At 45.7% G+C, this 18,943-nt stretch overlaps 1 protein-coding gene and 1 long non-coding RNA gene across 2 annotated transcripts; one reads left to right on the top strand and one right to left on the bottom strand.

Moving 5' to 3' along the window:
* On the top strand, positions 1 to 5,606 carry LOC140506706 (uncharacterized). Its single transcript, XR_011968043.1, has 2 exons — positions 1 to 232; positions 5,016 to 5,606. It is a non-coding gene; the product is annotated as an uncharacterized lncRNA (long non-coding RNA).
* A 1,857-nt stretch (positions 5,607 to 7,463) lies between these two features.
* KBTBD13 (kelch repeat and BTB domain containing 13) lies at positions 7,464 to 18,609 on the bottom strand. Its single transcript, XM_072614063.1, has one exon. It carries the CDS (start codon positions 11,441 to 11,443, stop codon positions 10,073 to 10,075), a length of 1,371 nt encoding a protein of 456 aa, XP_072470164.1. The 5' UTR covers positions 11,444 to 18,609; the 3' UTR covers positions 7,464 to 10,072.
* Positions 18,610 to 18,943: the final 334 nt, after the last annotated feature.

The raw sequence follows: 18,943 nt of genomic DNA, 5'->3' as shown, positions 1-18,943 counted from the left end.
ACCGCAGGAGGTGGGGTGGGGGTGAGGGGTTACAGCAGGCCATCTGATGTAGTTGGAATGCAGTTGCTGCTGTCAGTAATACCCAGGAGGACACTAACTTTCTTTCCCTCTCTGAGGGTGCCTGTAACTAGCCTTTAAAAACAACAACAGCCCAGGCTTCTGGGCAGGCATTGCTAAATGGGCCATCCTACCGGACAGCTGACTGCTTAATGAGAGAGCATGAGAGAACCAGGTGAGATCTCTCTGAGGCAAAGCAAGGCATCTCTGGAAACCTCCCTAATTGAGTGGTTTTCCCTCTTTTTGCTCTGTGGTGTGTGTGTGTGTGTGTGTGTGTGTGTGTGTGTGTGTGTGTGTGTGTGTGTGTGTGTGTGTGTGTGTGTGTGTGTGTATGTGTGTTGTGACTCTGGGGAGAGCTCCACACAGTGGGCTGCTACATTATCAGCTGTATTATCATTATCAGCGGTCTTAAGGTCTTACGTGGTCTGTGTCCTAAGACACAGCCAATGCTGTTGTCACACGCTCAGCAACGTCTGTATCCTGAAGAAAACTTTCTGGGCCTTTCCCTATTTCCTCAGACGTGCCTAAGATCATGGAACTAGATCTGAGAAGGCCCATGGAAGCCATTTGATCCAACTCATTCATTTTTTACAGATGAGGAAACTGAGGCCCAGACAAGTTAAATGATCTGTCCAGGATCACACAGGTTAAAAGAATGTGAGAGGCAGGATTTGAGTTCAAATCCTCTTACTCAAAAATATCAGAGATATATATTTTTTTTTGGGTGCAAATCCATGGCTTGAATGATAGAGGAAAGTGCAGGGCAGAAAGGTTCTCCGTCATTACGGATCTGCTGCTGATTTATCGCCTCTGAGAGCTGCCCGAGCACTGAGAGGTTAAAGGATTTGCCCAGGGTCATACAGAATCTGAGGCAGGCACATAGGCCTTCTTGTTTCCTAGGCTAGCACTCTCTTGGTCATCGTTTTTCGCACCGTATCCAGTGCCAGAGGCTGTGAGACCCTGGCAAAGAATTCCTGTTGTGTTCTTGTGTCTTTCATTCGTCACTTCTCCCCTTCTCCCCCATTCTGTCAGGCTGACTTATTACAGTCATTATTAATGATAGGAAAACCAATTTGCTTGGCCTACCTCAGCAATGCTGTGAGGATTAAATGAGATAGATGAATACGAGAGTGCCTTGTAATGAGGACTGCTCTATCCAAATGGAAAGAATTGCCATCTCTGCTCTTGACTAACCTCGCTGCTGATTCCCCACAGGATCTGGGCACTTTAGATGTATTTAGATGTGTTGCTAGTGTCTGACAGGAGCCAAATGTGAGCTTTGGGGGATATTTGGTGTTAAGGGTCTTATGCTTTGGGGACCCTGTTATGTAAAGAAAGACCCTAGGACATCTGTCTTCTTTCTTTAGGGGAAAAGAAGAGGAGTCCTTCTAGAAACAATGGTTCTGGAAATTATATACTGCTAAAACATTGGCAGCTGGGTGGTGCAGTGGATAGAGTGCTGGGCCCTGAGTCAGGAAGAATCTGAATTCAAATCTGTCTTCAGACATTGACTGGCTTTGTGACTCTGGGCAAGTCGCTTAACCCTGTTTGCCTCAGTTTCCTCATCTCTAAAATGAGCTGGAGAAGAAAATGGCAAACCACTCATTGCAAAAAAACCCTAACAAACCCAGATGGGGTCATGTAGAATCAGACACAACTGAACAACAATAAAAGCATTGGAAAAGACTTTACTGACCATTTAAACTGACTGCCTTAGTATGCATTCGAGCAATTGGAGAGAACCAGAAAATCCAGGGACTTGACCAAGGTTACAGTGAGTTCCCAACCCTGATAGAGCTTCCCGACTTCAGTGTGTTTCCCACTAAGTCACCAACCCTACATACTTCACTTCTCTATTGCCCAGTCTCCCTAGCATAATAAGAGCCTGTCTTACGTCCTCCAAAGAGCAGGATCTAGGGAGGACCATAGCATCACAAATAAAGATGTTTCAGAATGGGGGCATAAGGGCGAATGTTGGGGCTTCTCCCCACAGTAGAAATCTCTCAAAATAAAAATGATATGATATAAGGAAAAGACCAGTCTAGTAGTCATCAGGATTTCAGCTCCGGGTCTGCCATAGGCTAATTGGTGAGAGCTTGGCCAAGTTCCCATAGGTCCGTTTCCACTTCTGTGAAATGACTGGGTTGACCTAGAACAAGAGTTATTAACCTTTTTTGCATCATGGACCCTTTTGGCAATCTGATGGAGTCAGAATCATGTTTCTAAATGCATAAAATAAAATACAAAGAACTACAAAGGAAACCAATTATAATGACATAGTTATTAAAAATTTTTTGTGTGTGCTTTTGGACCCCAGGGGAAGAACCTCTGAATTAAATAATCTCTAAGATCCTTTGTAAAAAAGGAGTCTCTTACCCTTTATAAATGACCAAAACCACCCAGTGCTTCCTTGAAGAGGGGCTCCCTTTTTTCCTGCCCCATCCCCACTCCAGAAATGTCAGTGCTGAGGGAGGGGGATTCAGATGGGTACAATAGACAGTGCCTGATTGACATTCTCAGTTGGTATGTCTGACACATGGGCTGGGCACGGGTGTGTGTTTGCAGACTCGTGCATCCCATAGTCTTGGGGCTCCAAGATGATTCAGCCAGTGAGGGTGATAAATAGAATCTTGGCAGGCTGGTGGTTGAATTTCCTACTGTAATTAATTTTCCTTGACTTCTACGAAGTGACAGCAATTTATAACAAAATGGTTAAGATGTAAAAAGAAAAAAAGCCAGCTACTCAGAGCAGGAGAGAAAATAAGCAGAGCTGTTCTGGGTTTATATCATGGCCACAGCATTACTTCAGGGGATAATGAATATATAGGAGGAAAGCTTTTCAATTCTTCTTCTTCCTGTCTCCCATCCATTCAGTTCTGAGCTTCCTGGTTCCCTGTGTTGCCAGAGTTAGCTGAAGATAAGATAACTGGAGTTCCTCATTAAGGACCCTCCAGGGACCTCCCAAAGCTGTCAAGATGCCATGAGTAGGTCCTTCACATGTGTTCTGGGGGGACATTTGGGTTGAAAACCCAACACTTTGTGCCCATCTTTGGTAAATGAAAGTGCTGTGAGTATAGATACACATTGGGGAAACCCCCATCGAGCAGATTGGCCAAACCATTGATAGAATCACATCATGTAGAGGTGGAAAGGTCCTTTGAAAACAGGACCTTATTTTATAGATGAAGAAACCAGGAGCCAGAGATGTGACATGACACCACTCCCCCCCCCCCCCAAGGTCATATAACTACTTAATAGCTGACCCAGGACCAGAACACAGCCACCGCTTTGCTTCAACCCCTATCGCTTCTTGCTCTGATGACTGTAATAGCCTCCTTAATTGTTCTCCCTATCTTTTGTCTTCCCTATTCAATCCATCTTCAAGCATGTTATAACTATGTCTTTCCTCTGCTCTGGAAGCTTCAGGGGTTCCCTAGTACCCCTAGGAAAAATACAAATTCCTCTGTTTTGTATTTAAAGCTTTTCACAATTTTCCTAGGCTAGTTACATATCACTTCCTCTTACATAACTACATTCCAAACAAACTAGATTACCAGCTGTTCCCAATCCAAGGTATTCTTTCTCCTGACTCTGGCCTTTGTGTAAACCATCTGCCCATCCCCTTGGGCCCCATCACCAACTCTTGGAGTCCTTAGCTCCCCTCAAAGATCAGTTTAGGTGTTATCTTACAAGAAGCCTTTCCTGCTTCCCCCACCTGTGAGTACTCCTCACCCACTCCCTAACAATGAATACATGTTATATATAGTTTATGTTTACTGTAAACACATTGTTTTCACCCAGTAGAAGGCTCTTTGAGGGCAAAAATGACTTCAGTTTTGTTCTTGTACCCTCAGTGCCCAGCACCTAGTAGCTGCTTAATAAAAGATTATTGAATTCCTTTAAATCTATGGCTCTTTCCTCAAGATGGAAAGCTCTAGAGACTGGGCATTCTAAATTTAGCAGCTGGCTGGTAGGAGGAGAAGAAGAAGGAAAGAAGAGGGAATAATCCCCCTCTTCTGAGATGAGCTCCCTTCTACTTTCCTCCTCTAGTGAACTTTCGGCAATGAAAGACACCTTAAAGATCAGAGAGATTGTGCCTTCCCCAAGTGCGGCATAGTGGCAGGAACAATGGATTTGATAACCACAGAATGTGGATTCAAATCTTGCTTTACTCCTTGCTGTGTGACCCTGGACAAATTCCTTTATTTCTCTGGGCTTCCATTTTCCCTAATCTTTAAAATGGGGAGGGGAGATGGATAGATGACCCCTGAGGTCCCTTCCAACTCTAAGACCAATGATCCTGTGACCTTGTGTGACCCAATCACTGGGTCCTGGTCTTGTTCCCCCAAACTTTATCCATCACTCAATGTCTTCAATTTCCCTGTAGCGTTGTTCTTCACAGTTCTATTAGGGACCAGAGTCCTACTCCAAACCAAAGTTCTTTTGTCTGAGACTGACATCTTCTTACCAGTTCCTCTAATGGTGTCTCTTACTTTCTGCCACATTCCCCTGACCCTTCATCTTATTGTCCAGATTTCTGTCTAATACCTGCTTGTAGGAGGGACCTAACCATGTACCTCCAGTACTCTTATTGACCTGTCCCCAACCCTCCCCAAGGATGACTTTAGTGTCTGGGTCTTGCATGTCTCCACTTTGGCCCAATACATTGGAACAGAATCCTCATAGAGGTAGAAACTGCCCAAGTTGGAATATCATTGATAGTGTCCCACGATGACAAGGGACAGGGACAGAATGAGGCCACTGGAAGCCTGTGGACATCAGGGCAAAATGACTTTCAAACTCTGATCTAACTACTCTTGATTCATCTTTGACCCTAATCAGGTAGGTTCAGTTTTATCCTGCTAATTACACTCACTGTCTCTGGAGTAGAAAAAATCAAACGCTTCTTAACAAGGCATTTCTTTCTTTCTCCTCAATACATTAATACAAAAACCAAGCATGTGAAGACTTCACCTGTGGAATGGGTAGATGAGAACAATTTGTTCCAATAGCCATGAAGGTGGCTGAAGCAGGCACTGTGGAGTGCTTAGAACCTGGTCAGACATCAAAGACACCAAAGTTATCCACTGAATCCTGGGCCACTGCCAGTCATGCCAACTTTTGTCCTGCCACTGGACTTTGGTGACTCTGGAGAATCATTGTGCAATCCTGCTGCACTCAAGTCCAACAAGTCATCACCCATCACATCACAGTCATTGGTCCTCTTCTAAAATGAAGGACCAACTACAACAACCCGGCACATATTATTACATGGGACCAGAGCTGTACCTGTCCTCTATGTGTCACTTCAGCTCTTCCTGGGGAGAAAGTACATAGAATCAGGAGAAGTTGCTACTTACAGATATATGCATATCTCTGAGGTGAAAGAAGATATTGGAGGTAGATTTCACCCACTTCCTAATTTTCCAGAGGGTTGATCTTCAGGTGGCATCCAAAATGGATTTATCTTGGACTTTATTCTATAGAGAATCATCTAATAGCTTTCCTTCTGGGTATTCACATTTTAAATTAAAGTGAATTAAGATTAATTACTGATAATCTTTGCTGAATTTCTCTGGGTACCATGGGGGTCATTGGAGACAACTAGGGTTGTTGTATTGCCTAGGCTGAGAGTCCTAGAAGTGTCTAAGAGGTCACACTGTTACCAGTGGTCATTGCTGATCAATCCTAGACTCCAGTGGCAAGTATGGGTGGGCAATAGAAAACGATGAGAGTGCTATTAAAAATTCAGATTGTTGATGAGTTTCATGAGATCTTTCAGTATCCCCTCATTCCTCTTTCCATCACCTACAGGAATAACTCCCATATTAGAGTAAGAGGAAGTCACAAAATTGTTCACTCACTAAGCCTGTATCTTCCCACTTGGCAAGAGCCTCTAAATTTCTGGTCAATGTATGTTTTACTTGACTAAAGGGTCCCAGGTTGCATAATTAGATGCATAGGTCCATAGATTTATGACTAGAAGAGTCCATAGAGGGTATCTAATCCAACCTCCTCATTTTACAGATGGGGAAACTGAGACTAAGTGACTTGTCCAAAGTTATGTAACTGGTAAATGCAAATCCAGGATTCTAATCCAGGTTGTCTAACTCCACATCTAACACTCTTTCTAGTACCAAAGGTAGCAGGTAGTGCAGTGAAAAGACTATTCAGCCTAGAGTCAGGAAGACCTGAGTTCAAATCCAACCTCAGATACTTACTAGCTTGTGAAACTTGCACAAATCACATGACCTCTGCCTCTGTTTCCTCAACTGTTAAGAGGATCAGATGAGAAAATATTTGCTTGTTTTAAGAAAAGTTGCTTAGCACAGTGCCTGACTCATATATAAATGGTCACTATATAAATGGTTATTCCCTTCCATTTTGTTTTCTGTCCTCTCCCAGCTGGAGAATGGATTTGTGCATCTTTGTCAACACACAACTCAAAGATGGTGAACCAAACCAACCCTTACATTGTTCTAGGGATGAAGGCCCTGCACATAGAATAAAAGGATGCCTCTATTGTATGATTTGATGAGGATCAAAAAAGTTCCCATTGGTCCCAAACCCTCTAACACATTTCCCATAAGACCATAGTGTTCAAGAGCATTTTAGAGATGTGTACATTTCAACTGGGTTAGGTCAAGTGAAAGAGGAGAATATATTAGCTAGTGAGCACATTAACTGGGATTCATTTGTTGAATTACTTTGATCTGTTAACACCCACTGCCTTTTGGCAGAGAGGAGGGCACTTGAGTGACACAGGACAGAAAAGTGTTGCTGTCCAGGAAGGCCCAGACCCTGAGCAGTCTTCAGCGACAGTGTGAGGGCTCTAGACAACTAATGAGGGTAGGGCCAAGAAAGAGTCAGGTTCTAAAGATGAATTCTACCCAAGACACAGTTTTAGCTTGGTTATGAGTCAGTAGATACAGCACTGGGTCTGGAGTCAGGAAGAGCCGAGTTCAAATTTGGCCTCAGACAGCTATATGACCCTGAGTGAGTCATTTAACCTCTGTTTGTCTTACTCCACTTGATAAGGAAATAGCAAACCACTCCAGTATTTTTGCCAAGAAAACCCCAAGGACAGACAGAGCAGCAACAACAGTGACAGGAGATTTGAACTCTGGAAAGAGCTGATGGTCCAGGCGCCAGTGAGTCCCCAGGACATTCAATACCCTGTCTAAGAAGACCAGGAGGAGCTGGCCAAATCACCACTAAGAAGGGACTTTTTTCTCTGACTCATTTAACATTTTTAAAAGCATCAGTCACCATGTATTCAGAATGAATCACAAGATAATAAAAGGATTCTTAAATTTTTTTGTATCATGCACCCCTTTGGCAGCCTAGTGAGGCTTATCAACCTTTCTTAGGACAGTGCTTTAAGATATGCAAAATACAACACACAGGATGAAAAAGGAAACCATTTGTATTAAAATATAGTTTTAAAAATATTTTTATGACAGAAGTTCATGGACTCCAGGGTAAGAAATTTCAGAGATGAAAAGCACCAGTAGGAGTCCAACCTAGGAAAACTGGGTGCTAGTCTTTCTTTACCACTCATTTGCCTCAGTTTCCCCATCCATCAAATCCAATCCCTTCCATTGGTCCATTGTGTTTGGAGGAATCCAATGAGATAACAAAACATGAAAGCATTTTAAAAACCACAAGAAGCACACAAATCTTAAGAGCCTTTTATTCACCAGACCAAGATGCCCTGCATTCTGAAGGCCCCAGGCCATTTTTTTTTCTAACTACCTTGGAGAGATTGTTCATCATTTCATTTTCCTGGTGCCTTCCCCTCAACTTCTCCCTGTTTTATTTAGTGTCGCTCTCTGGACATTCTCAACTCTCACCCCATCTCCTGAGTCCTATCCTAACCATGCACAGCTTGGAAGGTTAGAGATCCATTGTGGCTGGCTCCCCAGCACATCAGAGGCCAGAGGGACCACTGGCCACTGGCAGAAGAGGGTGTAGCTAATCAGAGAAAAAGAAAATCCTGTGACTATCTACAGATCTCCAAAGGTTTATGCAGTCACCAGCTGGAGGCAGGGGCCTGGACCTACAGGATTCAAATTCTGGGACTCTTTTTGTCCATCATAATTCACAGCATCATGGATAGACCTAGAGCTGGAAGATCCTTTAATCCATTTCACAGATGAGGAAACTGAGGCCCAGACAGGTTCAGTGACTTGCTCAAAGCCACATAAGAACTAAATGTCAGAGATAAAATTTGAACACAAGTCCTCTGACTCTAGCAAGTTGTTCTTCCACTGGTTCATTCATTCACCACTTGCTACTTTTATGAACTTGGGCAAATAATTTCCCTTCCTCTAATTTTCCTCATCTGCAGAAGGGGGAATGGAATGAGATGATGACCTCTCTAGTGCCTTTCAGCCCTAAAAGTCAATGAAAGAGAGAGAGGAGGGGAAAAGGGTCTTATAGGAGGTGGGGTGGAGTGGACTGGAATGAAGATTCTGGAGCAGGAATGAGCCTGCCTGATTCAGGGAACAATGAGAAAGCCAGCCTGGTGGGATTGAAGGGTTTACGTTGGCAATGAGAGGGAGAACAGAGGGAAGACTGGAAAGGCAGCATGAACAAAGGTAAATGCTGTCGTTGACCCTGTATGACTTGAAAACAAGTGTCAAACAATTTTTTTTGCCCTGGATGGAATTGAGTACAATAACTGAAGCTGAGCTAAGACTAACTGGGCATGGGAAGGAAAAATAGGGGGTGGCGAATGGCAGAAAACCTCTGGTGGTACTCGGGATCAGGCAGATATGAGTATGAATCCTGCCTCAGTCATGTATTGCAGACAACTGGGGTGAAGTGACTTGCCCAAGGTCACACAGCTAGTAAGTGTGAAAACATTTTCAAAGATTAAAGATCCCTGTTCTCAAGCCTGCTTGATGATGCTAAGAGTCTTCTTCTTCCTGCCTGGGAGACAGTGCAATGGGAAGATGGGGGAGAGATTCTGAACATCCTCCCCTGAGAGATCACAGGGGAGGAGTACAAATTCCCAGCTCCATGACTTCCTTCAAGTTATTCCTCACACCACCAACCTGTCTTATTATATCCTATGTCTTACCACACCCAAGAAATCTTCCCTGAGCACTCCACCCCATAGTGATCTCCTTTCCCTCTGAACTCACTTATCCACATTGCACAATCCAGCATTTAATTGTACACTGCCTCGCATTGTTCTCTGGTTTTTTCATTCGTGTTAGTTTCTTCTCCTCTCCTGGATCGTAAGCTCCTGATGGTCAAGAATTGTCTCCTCCAATACCTGTATCTTCACAGAGCATCTAATTCAGCGCTGTGCTTCCAGTAGGTGCTCAATAAATGGCAGACTAGTACCAGGCTTTCCATTGCTTCCCAAGCATGTCTGAGTCCCCATCACACTGCACAATGTCCTGCAGGGACACTCCATAGGTCAAGACAGCCACCCAGTGATGGGTAGCTACCCAGCTACTCAGTGATGTTAAACAGCTTGTCCAGTGGACCAAAGGTAAGGCAGTGATCCTCAAAACTTTCTAAATTTAGAGCTGAAAGTATCCTCAGAGGTTACCTAGTCCAGCCTCCTCAGAAACTGATGCACATGGACAATAAGTGACTTGTCCAAAGTCACACAGAGTTGAGATCCAGTTTCAGGTCCTCTGGCTCCAAAGCCAGTTCTCTTTTCTGATATACCTTAAGCTTCAGTATCCCAACTTTGTAAACTAAATGGAGACATAATCCCTGAGGGGAAGAAGAAAAATGGGATGTCACAGAAACAGCTACAGCCAGACCCAGGACAGGCAGGCAAGATTTCAGGGTTGCACATGGGGTCTTTTGTATCTTCATATAAGGACCACAATGGAACTAGAAGAAGAGAAAACTCCATTTATGAATGCTTGCACCCCAAGTCATGGCAGATAAGGACAAGTGACCTTGAGTACCAGCACAGGCACTTTCTCAAACTCAAGCCTGCTGACTGCTCTGAGTTCAGTCCCAAGGATTTCTTCACAATTCCAAACTGTCATTGCTCTGGGGAGGACACTGCAGGGGCCAGGGCCACATCAGGCAGTCGGAGAAAAAAGGTTTGCAGTGAGCCAGGTCTGGGGAAACCCACTTTCTCTCTCAGCAGCTTCCAGGAACCATTGCCAACACTATAGAGCAGAGTGGTCATTCGATTGACCGTGTAGATTGTGTCCCCTCTCACCACAGCCGTAAAAAGTGCCCCCTTGCTGTTGACAAACTGCCCAGGTAGGGCTGTCCACTGCCCCGTGGTCAGGTTCAGGCAGTCGATGGCACAATGAAGGAAGTCATCAGAGGGTCCATTACGGACCACATAGAGGTTGTCTCTATGTGCCACCATGCAGTGACCATAGCTTTGGGGCCTCTTCAGGGATGCCACAGGAAGCCAGGCATCAGCCTGGGTCTTATACTCATATAACGCTGTGGTGTCTGCAGGCTGCCACAGACAGATGAAGAGGCGACCTAAGGTTTGGGCATGAGGGATCCCAGCGGCAGGTTGGGGAATGTCTGCTATGAAGTTCCAGCAGCCAGAGACAAAGTCATATCGCTCCACTGATCTTAGGGGCACCCTCTGGAACTCTCCCCCAATAGCATAGAGGCTACCCTCATAACCAACCAGTGCCACATCATAGCGAGCCTGGTGAGGGCTGGGGAACTCCTGCCAGGTACCCCGGTCAGCATCATAGCAGAAACCAGGCTCCACAACTTCCTTGTTGGCCCCCCGGACCCCACCCACAATATAGAGCTTATTATCCAGTGTGGTGACTCCAGCCAGCAAGGTGCTGGCCTCCACTGGCAGGGAGGCCAGAGTCCGCCACACGTCCTCCTTCTCATCCAGGTAGCAAAGGGTTCGAGTCACATCCTCCAAGTACTCAGGAGTGGGTGTGTGGGTACCAACAGCCACAAAGCTGCTGGGTCTCAGGCCCTCTACATAGGCCAGCACTTCTGGGGACAGTTCATTGACCATCTCTGGGGGACCGTCTCGAATGAAGAGTGCTGCTCTGTGGAATACATCCCACAGGCCAAAGACAAATGCAGTCTCGCACAAGGCCACACAATTGTCTGAGGTGAGGCTATGGATAAGGTAGTGGGCCAGTGGGGGGACCTGCAGGAAGGCAGCACATTCCACAGCTTGGAGCAGCTCCTCCTCACCCCCCAGGGCTGGTTGCTGACCACCCAAGACCTGCAATGTAGTCTGGAAGCCACCAGCACTCAGCACCCCAAGGTGAATCTCACCTTGGGTGGCCTCTTGCATCCCTGACCGGAACAGGCCACAGAAGAAGCCGCTGTTTTCCGCCAACAAGGCCTTGTCAGCTGCAAAGAGCCGTCCCCCTACCCAGATTTGGACACTACCTGGAAGCACTGACTGCATCGTGGGGGCTGCAGACAAGAGGGTGGGGCAAAGTCAGGGCCCAGGGATGAGGGCCAAGGATAGCTTTTCCCCCTCAAGGCAGGGTCTCAATCTGATTTGGTCACTTCTCACCTCTCTCCCAGGGATTTCCAGGCAATGAAGCAACTTCCCTGTGGGAATATAAATAGCTTCTTGACTAAAGATAGACCCTAATCATGTGACCCCACAAACCCAGGAGGCAGAGATTGAGCAGGAAAACCTGGAGAACATCCAACAGCTCTGTCTAGATGATCACTCACAAATGGGAAAGATGGAAGCAAACTCTTTCTCCTCAGACAATAGAGGATCTAGGAAATTTTGATCCCAAGGTCCAGGTTGAATTCTGGGAGATGAGAAGGCAAGAAGAATGGGAGGATTCAACCTCCGATTTTCTCATAAAATAAAAAGGTTGAACACTGGTTATCAAGCTCATAGAAACTGGAGCCACTAAATCGTACGTAAGACCTCTGCAGGCCCCATATTGATTTAGAAAACCCTGTTTATTTTGTTAGATATTCCCCAATTATATTAAATCTGGTACAATCCACTCAGGAGTGTTGTAGGTGACCTATCCTATGTCTGACAGCTCTGAATTAATTGACTTTTAAGGTCCTTTCCAGCTCTAAATCCATGATCTTAGAATTCATGCAGGGTCACACAGCTTCCAAGGGAGGATTTGAACTTAGATCTTTCAGACTCCAAGTCCAGGGTCAAATCCATTACATCATTAATCACTGACATAGCACGGACAGGACCCATTCCATCCTTTGCTCCTCAGCATCTGGCCCAGAGACCAAGACAGATGGAATCTAGGGAGAGTTTCAGAGGAGGAGCAAGCCTGGGAATCCCAAGTCAGCAGCACTCTTCCCCGTACTGGTGACTCCAATATGGGAACTGGGGCAGTCACTGAGTTTCCAGCTTGCCCATCCCCACTGCAAACACCACAGCAAGGAAGGGTAACTGGGGCTGGGAGTGGGAGTGAAAAAAGGGCATAAGTCAGAAGCATGAGCCTGGGAAGACAGATTCCCAGAGGAAGGAGAGCCAGGAATAGAAAGGATAAAGGAGAGACCCTGGGGACAGAGCGAGGAGGAGGATCTGAAGGATGGCTGGAGGCCAGACGTGTCAGCCATTAGCCATTCCTCCAGCATCCCTCTATCTTAAAAACTGTTGCAGTCTGAGACACTGCTTCCTTATGCTGCACGGTCCCCGGTTCAAGGCCAGAGGTTATCTCACTCTAGAAGCTCCAACATTCTTTCTCTATTCAGCCTCAAACTCCAAGTCAAGATTCTTAGCCTCTAACCATCATCCTCATCCATAGCTCATAACTCTAGGCAACAGCATGCCACCCCTGAGCGCTTTCTGGATTTGAGGCAGGGTTGAATTCCCCTCTAGGTACTGGGGATTTGTGAATGTTTGGCAGGGGAAAGCAGGGGGAGGAGACAAAGATTTGGGAGTCATAGGTTGGGAAAGAGCCAGTCAAACCTCCTCATATTCCCAGTCAATACGCATTTATTAATCATACATTGTATACCAGGCACTGTACTATAATCCCCAAGGATGAAAAGTAAGGCAAAAACCAGTCTCTGCTCACTAACGGGGTGGGGAACCTGGGGCCTCAAGGCCACCTGTGGTTCTCTAGGTCCTCGAGAGCAGCCCTTTGACTGAATCCAAACTTTTATTAAGAGGATTTGTTCTGTGAAGTTTGGATTCAAAGGGTTTGAATCCTACTTCCAACATTTATTAACCGCACAGCTCTGAGCAAATCATTTCACCTCTCTAAGACTCAAGTTTTCATCTGTAATATGGAGACAACACTTCCTATATTATAAGCCTCACAAAGTTGTTAAAAGACTCAAAGGAGATTTATTTCATGTAAAGTATTCTATAGAAATGTCAGTAGTAGTAGTAGTAGTAGTAGTAGTAGTAATAGTAGTAGTAGTAGTATTTAGAAATATGCCTGGAACAGAGAAGGGCAAGTCATCAGACCATCACAGTTTAATGAAGATCCTTTCAGAAAATCCAGCTTCTTTGGTTCTAACAATGTTCTGGGGACCACTGGTTCTGGAATCAGAAGGCCTGAGTTCAAATCTCATCACTGATGCTTACTAGCTGTGTGACCTTGGGTAAGTAACTTAACCTCTATTGGCTTCATTATGTCCCTCTAAATAAAGGAGTTGGATTGGATACCCTTTGAAGTCCCTTCCAGCTCTAGGCCTATGAACCTAAGTGTGGTCTCCAGAGGGAACCTCTCCTTTAGGAGTAACAATGGCCTAGAACCAGGTTCCTTTATCCTATGAGCTTCACCCCCATTAAGAAATTATTACATTGTCATTCTGGTTTATAAATCAGTCTCAGGTGAACGTGGAGGGGTAAATTAAGGCACAATCTTGAGCACCTCTGGGTGAATTGATAAATATTTAATTTCTATACTTTCATGATGGTCAGACTTTGATCTACGGTGATCCTGTGAAGGTCCTGAAGCAGCCAAGCTCTTTCTTTCTTTCTTGTAACTGAAATAAGAAGCCATGTTATGGAGGCCTCTCTGTGATAGTGGGCAGCATCTGGATCATGTTGGGGACCCCTAAGAGCCTGAAAGTAGGAGCTTGAGCCCAGAATGACCTTCCCCTTCCCTGTAGCTCATCACTCACCCCTCTTGGGGAGCCCCTCCTTCCCCTCACCTGGCATGTTGCCAAAGATTTGAGTGGGGGTGGGGGGAGAGCCTCTGTAGCCCACTGGGGCCTCAAGCAGCTGGTTTGAATTTTCTCTGTGTTATCAATACTAGGAATCCCTCAAGGAGTGGCTAACTTTCCAGCTTCTACATCCCCCTCCCCTGCTCCTTCTCCCTTCCTTAGGCACTGGGGGAGAAAAAAAAGGAGGACTCACAGCCCTTGGCCCCAGGCTGATAAGACAGACAAGGCCTAGGCCTCCATGTGTCCGATCAACTCCTGGGGTTGCCATAGCATGGAGACTCAGGATGGGCCCCAGAGCCGAGAGGCAGCTGGTTTTTGCCTGGGCTGGTTCCCACACATTCTTCCCTGGTGTGTGTTTCAGACTGATCATTCCAATTCCTGCAGTTCGTGTTCCAGCTCCAGAGACTCTACCCATATGTTCTTTTCAAATGACCTTGAGTCCCTGGTGCACTGACCTTAGCGGCTGAAGATGTGGGCGGTATGTGGGGTAATGGAGAGTGCTGGATTTGGACTCAGAAGCCCTGGATTAGAAGTAGGGTACAGCTACTTGCTATCTGTGTAATGTTGGGTAGGGATCTTTCCTTCTCTGGACCTCAGTTTTGTCATCTGTAAAATGAGGAGATTTTATCAATCAGTCCACATTTATTAAGCACCTACTATGTGCCAAGCATAGTACTAAATTCTGTGACCTCAAGATCATAGGTGGCCCTCTAGGTCCTCAAGTGCAGCCCTATTCAGTCAAAGGGCCATATCTGAGGACCTAGAGGGCCACATGTGACCTCCAGGGCACAGGTTCCCCACCCCTGTTCTAGGGGACACAAAAAGAGACAAAAGACAGTCTCTGCTCTCAAGGAACTTACAATCCAATGGAGAAGAAAACAAAGAAAAACAAACAAGCACATACTAGATACAGGATAAAAATGATAGAGAGAAGGCAGTAGAATTAAGAGGGGTTGGAGAAGGTGGGATTTTAAATGGGACTTAAAGGAAACCAGGGAGGTCGGCAGACAGAGGTGAGGAGAGAGGACCTTCAAGGCATGGCCTTCAAGACAAAGAGAATGCCTGGAGTCGGGAAATGGAACCTGTGGTTCACGGGACAGCTGGTATCATTGGATCAAGGAGCAAGAATTGAGGGACAAGGTGTAAGAAGGCTGAAACAGGAGAGGTTCTAGGTTATGAAGGGGCTGGGATGCCAAACAAAGCATTTTGTATTTGATCCTGGAGGAAACAAAAAGCCACTGGAGCTTACTGAGTAGGAGGGAGGATATGGTCAGACAGGTGCTTTAGGGAAAGAAAAAAAAAAAAACAGAGAAAATGAATGGAGGATGGATTGGACTGGGGAGAGACTTGAGGCAGGCTATTGCAATAATCCATACGTAAGGTGATACTTAAGGCCTGTACCAGACTGGAGGCAATGTCAAAGAAGACAAGGGGATATATTTGAGAGATATTGCAAAGGTGAAACCAACAGGCATTGGCAACATATGGGGGTGAGAAATAGTGAGGAATCCAGGATGACTCCTAAGTTATTAGCCTGGGGGACTGGGAGGATGGTGGTACTCTCTATAGGAATAGGCAAGGTCAGAGGGGGAATGTGATTTAGGGGGAAAGATGAGTTCTGTTTTGGACATGAGGAGTTTAAGATGTCTGTTGGACATCCATTTCAAGATGTCTGACAGTTGGTGGGAGATGCAAGATTGGAGGTCAGCAGAGAGGTTGGGGCAGGACGGGTTGATCTGAGAATCATTAGCATAGAGGTGATAATTAAATCTGTATCAATGATGAGATCACCAAGTGAAGTAGTATAGGGGGAGAAGATAAGAGGGCCCAGGACCCCTATGGGCATAGGGTGTGATAGGAAAGGATATGCAGGAGTTGTGGATGATTTCTATGGTCCCTTCATAATCCCATGATATTACATAATTCCAATAGCAACGGACACTTCCACTATTCCTTCCTCAACCCCAGTCCCTTCACCAAACCCCACGAGTCACCTCTTTTCTTTCCATTCACTTCTCTTCTCCTTCCCTTCCCCATTTCCATCTAATCTGAATGCCAACAAAACGCCCTTCCTTCTGGGTCTACCTCCCGTTCAGTCTCCCCATCTGCCCTTGATGCTCCAAATTTCTGACTGAGGTCCAGCCTTCCTGCTGCCCATCTGCCCTGGCTCCTGAGGGGCAGTATATTTACTATATTGAGCAGGGCATGAACTGAGAGCAGACCTGGGCCCTGGTCTCTGCTTTGTCACTGAATGGGATGGAGAGAGTCATCAAACCTCTCTGAGCCTCAGTTTCCCCATCTGTGAAATGGGACTAAATGAACGATATTCAAGAAACCTACCAGCTCTTGAACTGCATCCCACTTTCTGAATCAGTAACTATTTACTGAGCACTCACTTTGCCTCCACACTGTCCTTGAATGGGGGGCATTGGAGAAATACTCAGTAAATTCTCTGTCTTGAAGGAGTTATAGAATCATAAAGCTTAAAAGATTGCCCTCATTTTACAGACAAGAAAATTGAACCACACAAATGTCAGATGACTTGCCAAAGATCCCATATCTCATATCAAGGGGATTTGAATCCAGAACCTCTGTCTCTCAATCTGGCATTCATGCCATTGGGCCATGCTGTTTCTAAGGACCAGGGATGACTAATGTGTACCCAGACTGCTTGTCCCCTGATAATCCCAAAACTGATCCCAATGCACACCCCTGGGAGCTTTCCTCCAGATGACCCTTCTCCCTACATCTAAACACTGGATCCTGCAGCCTGACCCACAGGAAGGGGAAGCAGTGGGATTTGTAGAAAGGAGTTGTTTAAAAAGCCTGGAATCAAAGAAGTCAGTTCGGAGGCAGCAGCAGTGACTCAAGGTCCTGTTCTCAAATACCAGTTCCCTGCCTATTTAATAATAATATTTACATGGTGCCTACTATGTGTCAGGGCAGCTACATGTAGACATAGATAGAGTGCCCAGCCTGGAGTCAGTAAGACTTGAATTCCAATCTGGCCTCAGACACTTGCCAGCTGTGTGACCCTGGGCAAGTCATTCAACCCTATTTGCTTCCTTTTCCTCATCTGTAAAATGAGTTGGAGAAGGACATGGCAAACCCCTCCAGTATCTCTGCCAAGGAAGCCCCAGGTGGGGTCACGAGGAGTCAGATATGACTGGAATTGTGCTAAGCAGTTTACAGTGGTTATCTCATTTGATCCTCACAACCACCCTGGGAGGCAGATGCTATTATTATCCCCATTTTACATATGAGAAAACTGAGGCAAACAGAGGTCCAAGGACTTGTCCAGGCTTACCCTGCTAGTGAGTGCCTGAAGCCTAATTTGAACTCAGTCGCAGGCCAAGCCTTCTTTCTGTTCCCTGCCCCACCCGCTGCCTCACTTTTAATGTTCTAGCTTGTATTACTCTCACTTGTGTTTACACCTTTTCATCACTACTATTACTATTACTACTACTGCTACTAACCATTTATATAGCACTTTAACATTTACAAAACACTTTACATGTTGTATATTATCTCATTTTATCTTCACAACACCGGGCTGTCCCAGGTTAAATGCCTCCCCTAAGATCACAAAGCTAGCACACTAAGTTTGTGGCAGGGACTTTGGCTTATTTATCTGGATATCTCCCCCCTAGCTGGGTCAAGTGATGCATTCATAATGAATCTTGTACCTTGAGAGGCAGAGTAGCCCTGGGCAGGGCTGGGTTTTGAAGGAAGAGAGGGAGCAGTGTGAGTAGGTAAATGGAAAGGACCAATGTGTGTGGTGGAAAGGAACATGAGGGAGGGGCCAGCTAATTGTAACTGGGTCCCCCAGTCTCTTTGATCCTCCTCTTCCTTTTTTCATCCTCTTCTTTCTCCTCCTCCTTTGATCCTATGCCTTCCTAAGGAAACCCTCTTCTTTAACAAAAATGGGGTAGGGGCAAGCAAGCCCAGTGTGGTTTGCCCTAGACTCTCCACTCCCCAGACAGTTGGTCTTGGGCAAAAAGAGAATCAGGGGTGTTTGGTGACTAGCCCACGCTCCCGGCTTTTGAATCAGAGGTTTTTGATTGGGAGATACAATTTTAGCAGCTGCTCTCAGAGACTCAGAGGACTCCATGGATAAAATCACCTGCAGCTTTGGCTTCCTGGTTGTTGTTCTCAGCGCTCGTGTGTGTGTGTGTGTGTGTGTGTGTGTGTGTGTGTGTGTGTGTGTGTGTGTGTGTGTGTCCTTTCTCTCTCTCTCTCCCTCTCTCTCTCTCTCTCTTCCTCCCTCCCTTCCTATCTCCCTCTCTCCCTCCCTCTCTGTCTGTCTCCTTCTGTTTCTGTCTCTCTTTCCCTCTCTTTTTCTCACTCTCTTTCTCTTTGTCTCTTTCTTCCTCCCTCTCTCTCTTTCCTTCCCTCTCTCTCTCCCTCTTCACTCTCTCTTCCTCCTCCTTATTTTTCTTCTTCCTCCTCTTCTTCTATCTTCTCTCTCTTTTCTTTCTTTCTTTCTTTCTCCTCCTCCTCCTCCTCCTCCTCCTCCTCCTCCTCCTCCTCCTCCTCCTCCTCCTCCTCCTCCTTCTTCTTCTTCTTCTTCTTCTTCTTCTTCTTCTTCTTCTTCTTCTTCTTCTTCTTCTTCTTCTTCTTCTTCTTCTTCTTCTTCTTCTTCTTCTCTCCATCTCTGTCTCTCAGTCTTTCACACACACACACACAGAGTGCATGGCCCAGGGCAATATTCTCAACTGGCAGTACCAGAAGGACAAATTTCTTGGTATGCAGCTAGCTTTTAGAACTGGAATCAACTTTTACAGATCTCCTA

The sequence above is a fragment of the Notamacropus eugenii genome, chromosome 1 (assembly GCF_028372415.1).
Source record: "Notamacropus eugenii isolate mMacEug1 chromosome 1, mMacEug1.pri_v2, whole genome shotgun sequence".
NCBI lineage: Eukaryota > Metazoa > Chordata > Mammalia > Diprotodontia > Macropodidae > Notamacropus > Notamacropus eugenii.
The sequence above is the reverse complement of the archived record's forward strand: the minus strand, read 5'-3'. Positions and strand labels throughout refer to the sequence as shown.

Excerpts from the sequence above, each read along its gene's own strand:
- KBTBD13 (XM_072614063.1), bottom strand. The coding sequence starts at position 11,443 with ATGCAGTCAGTGCTTCCAGGTAGTGTCCAAATCTGGGTAGGGGGACGG.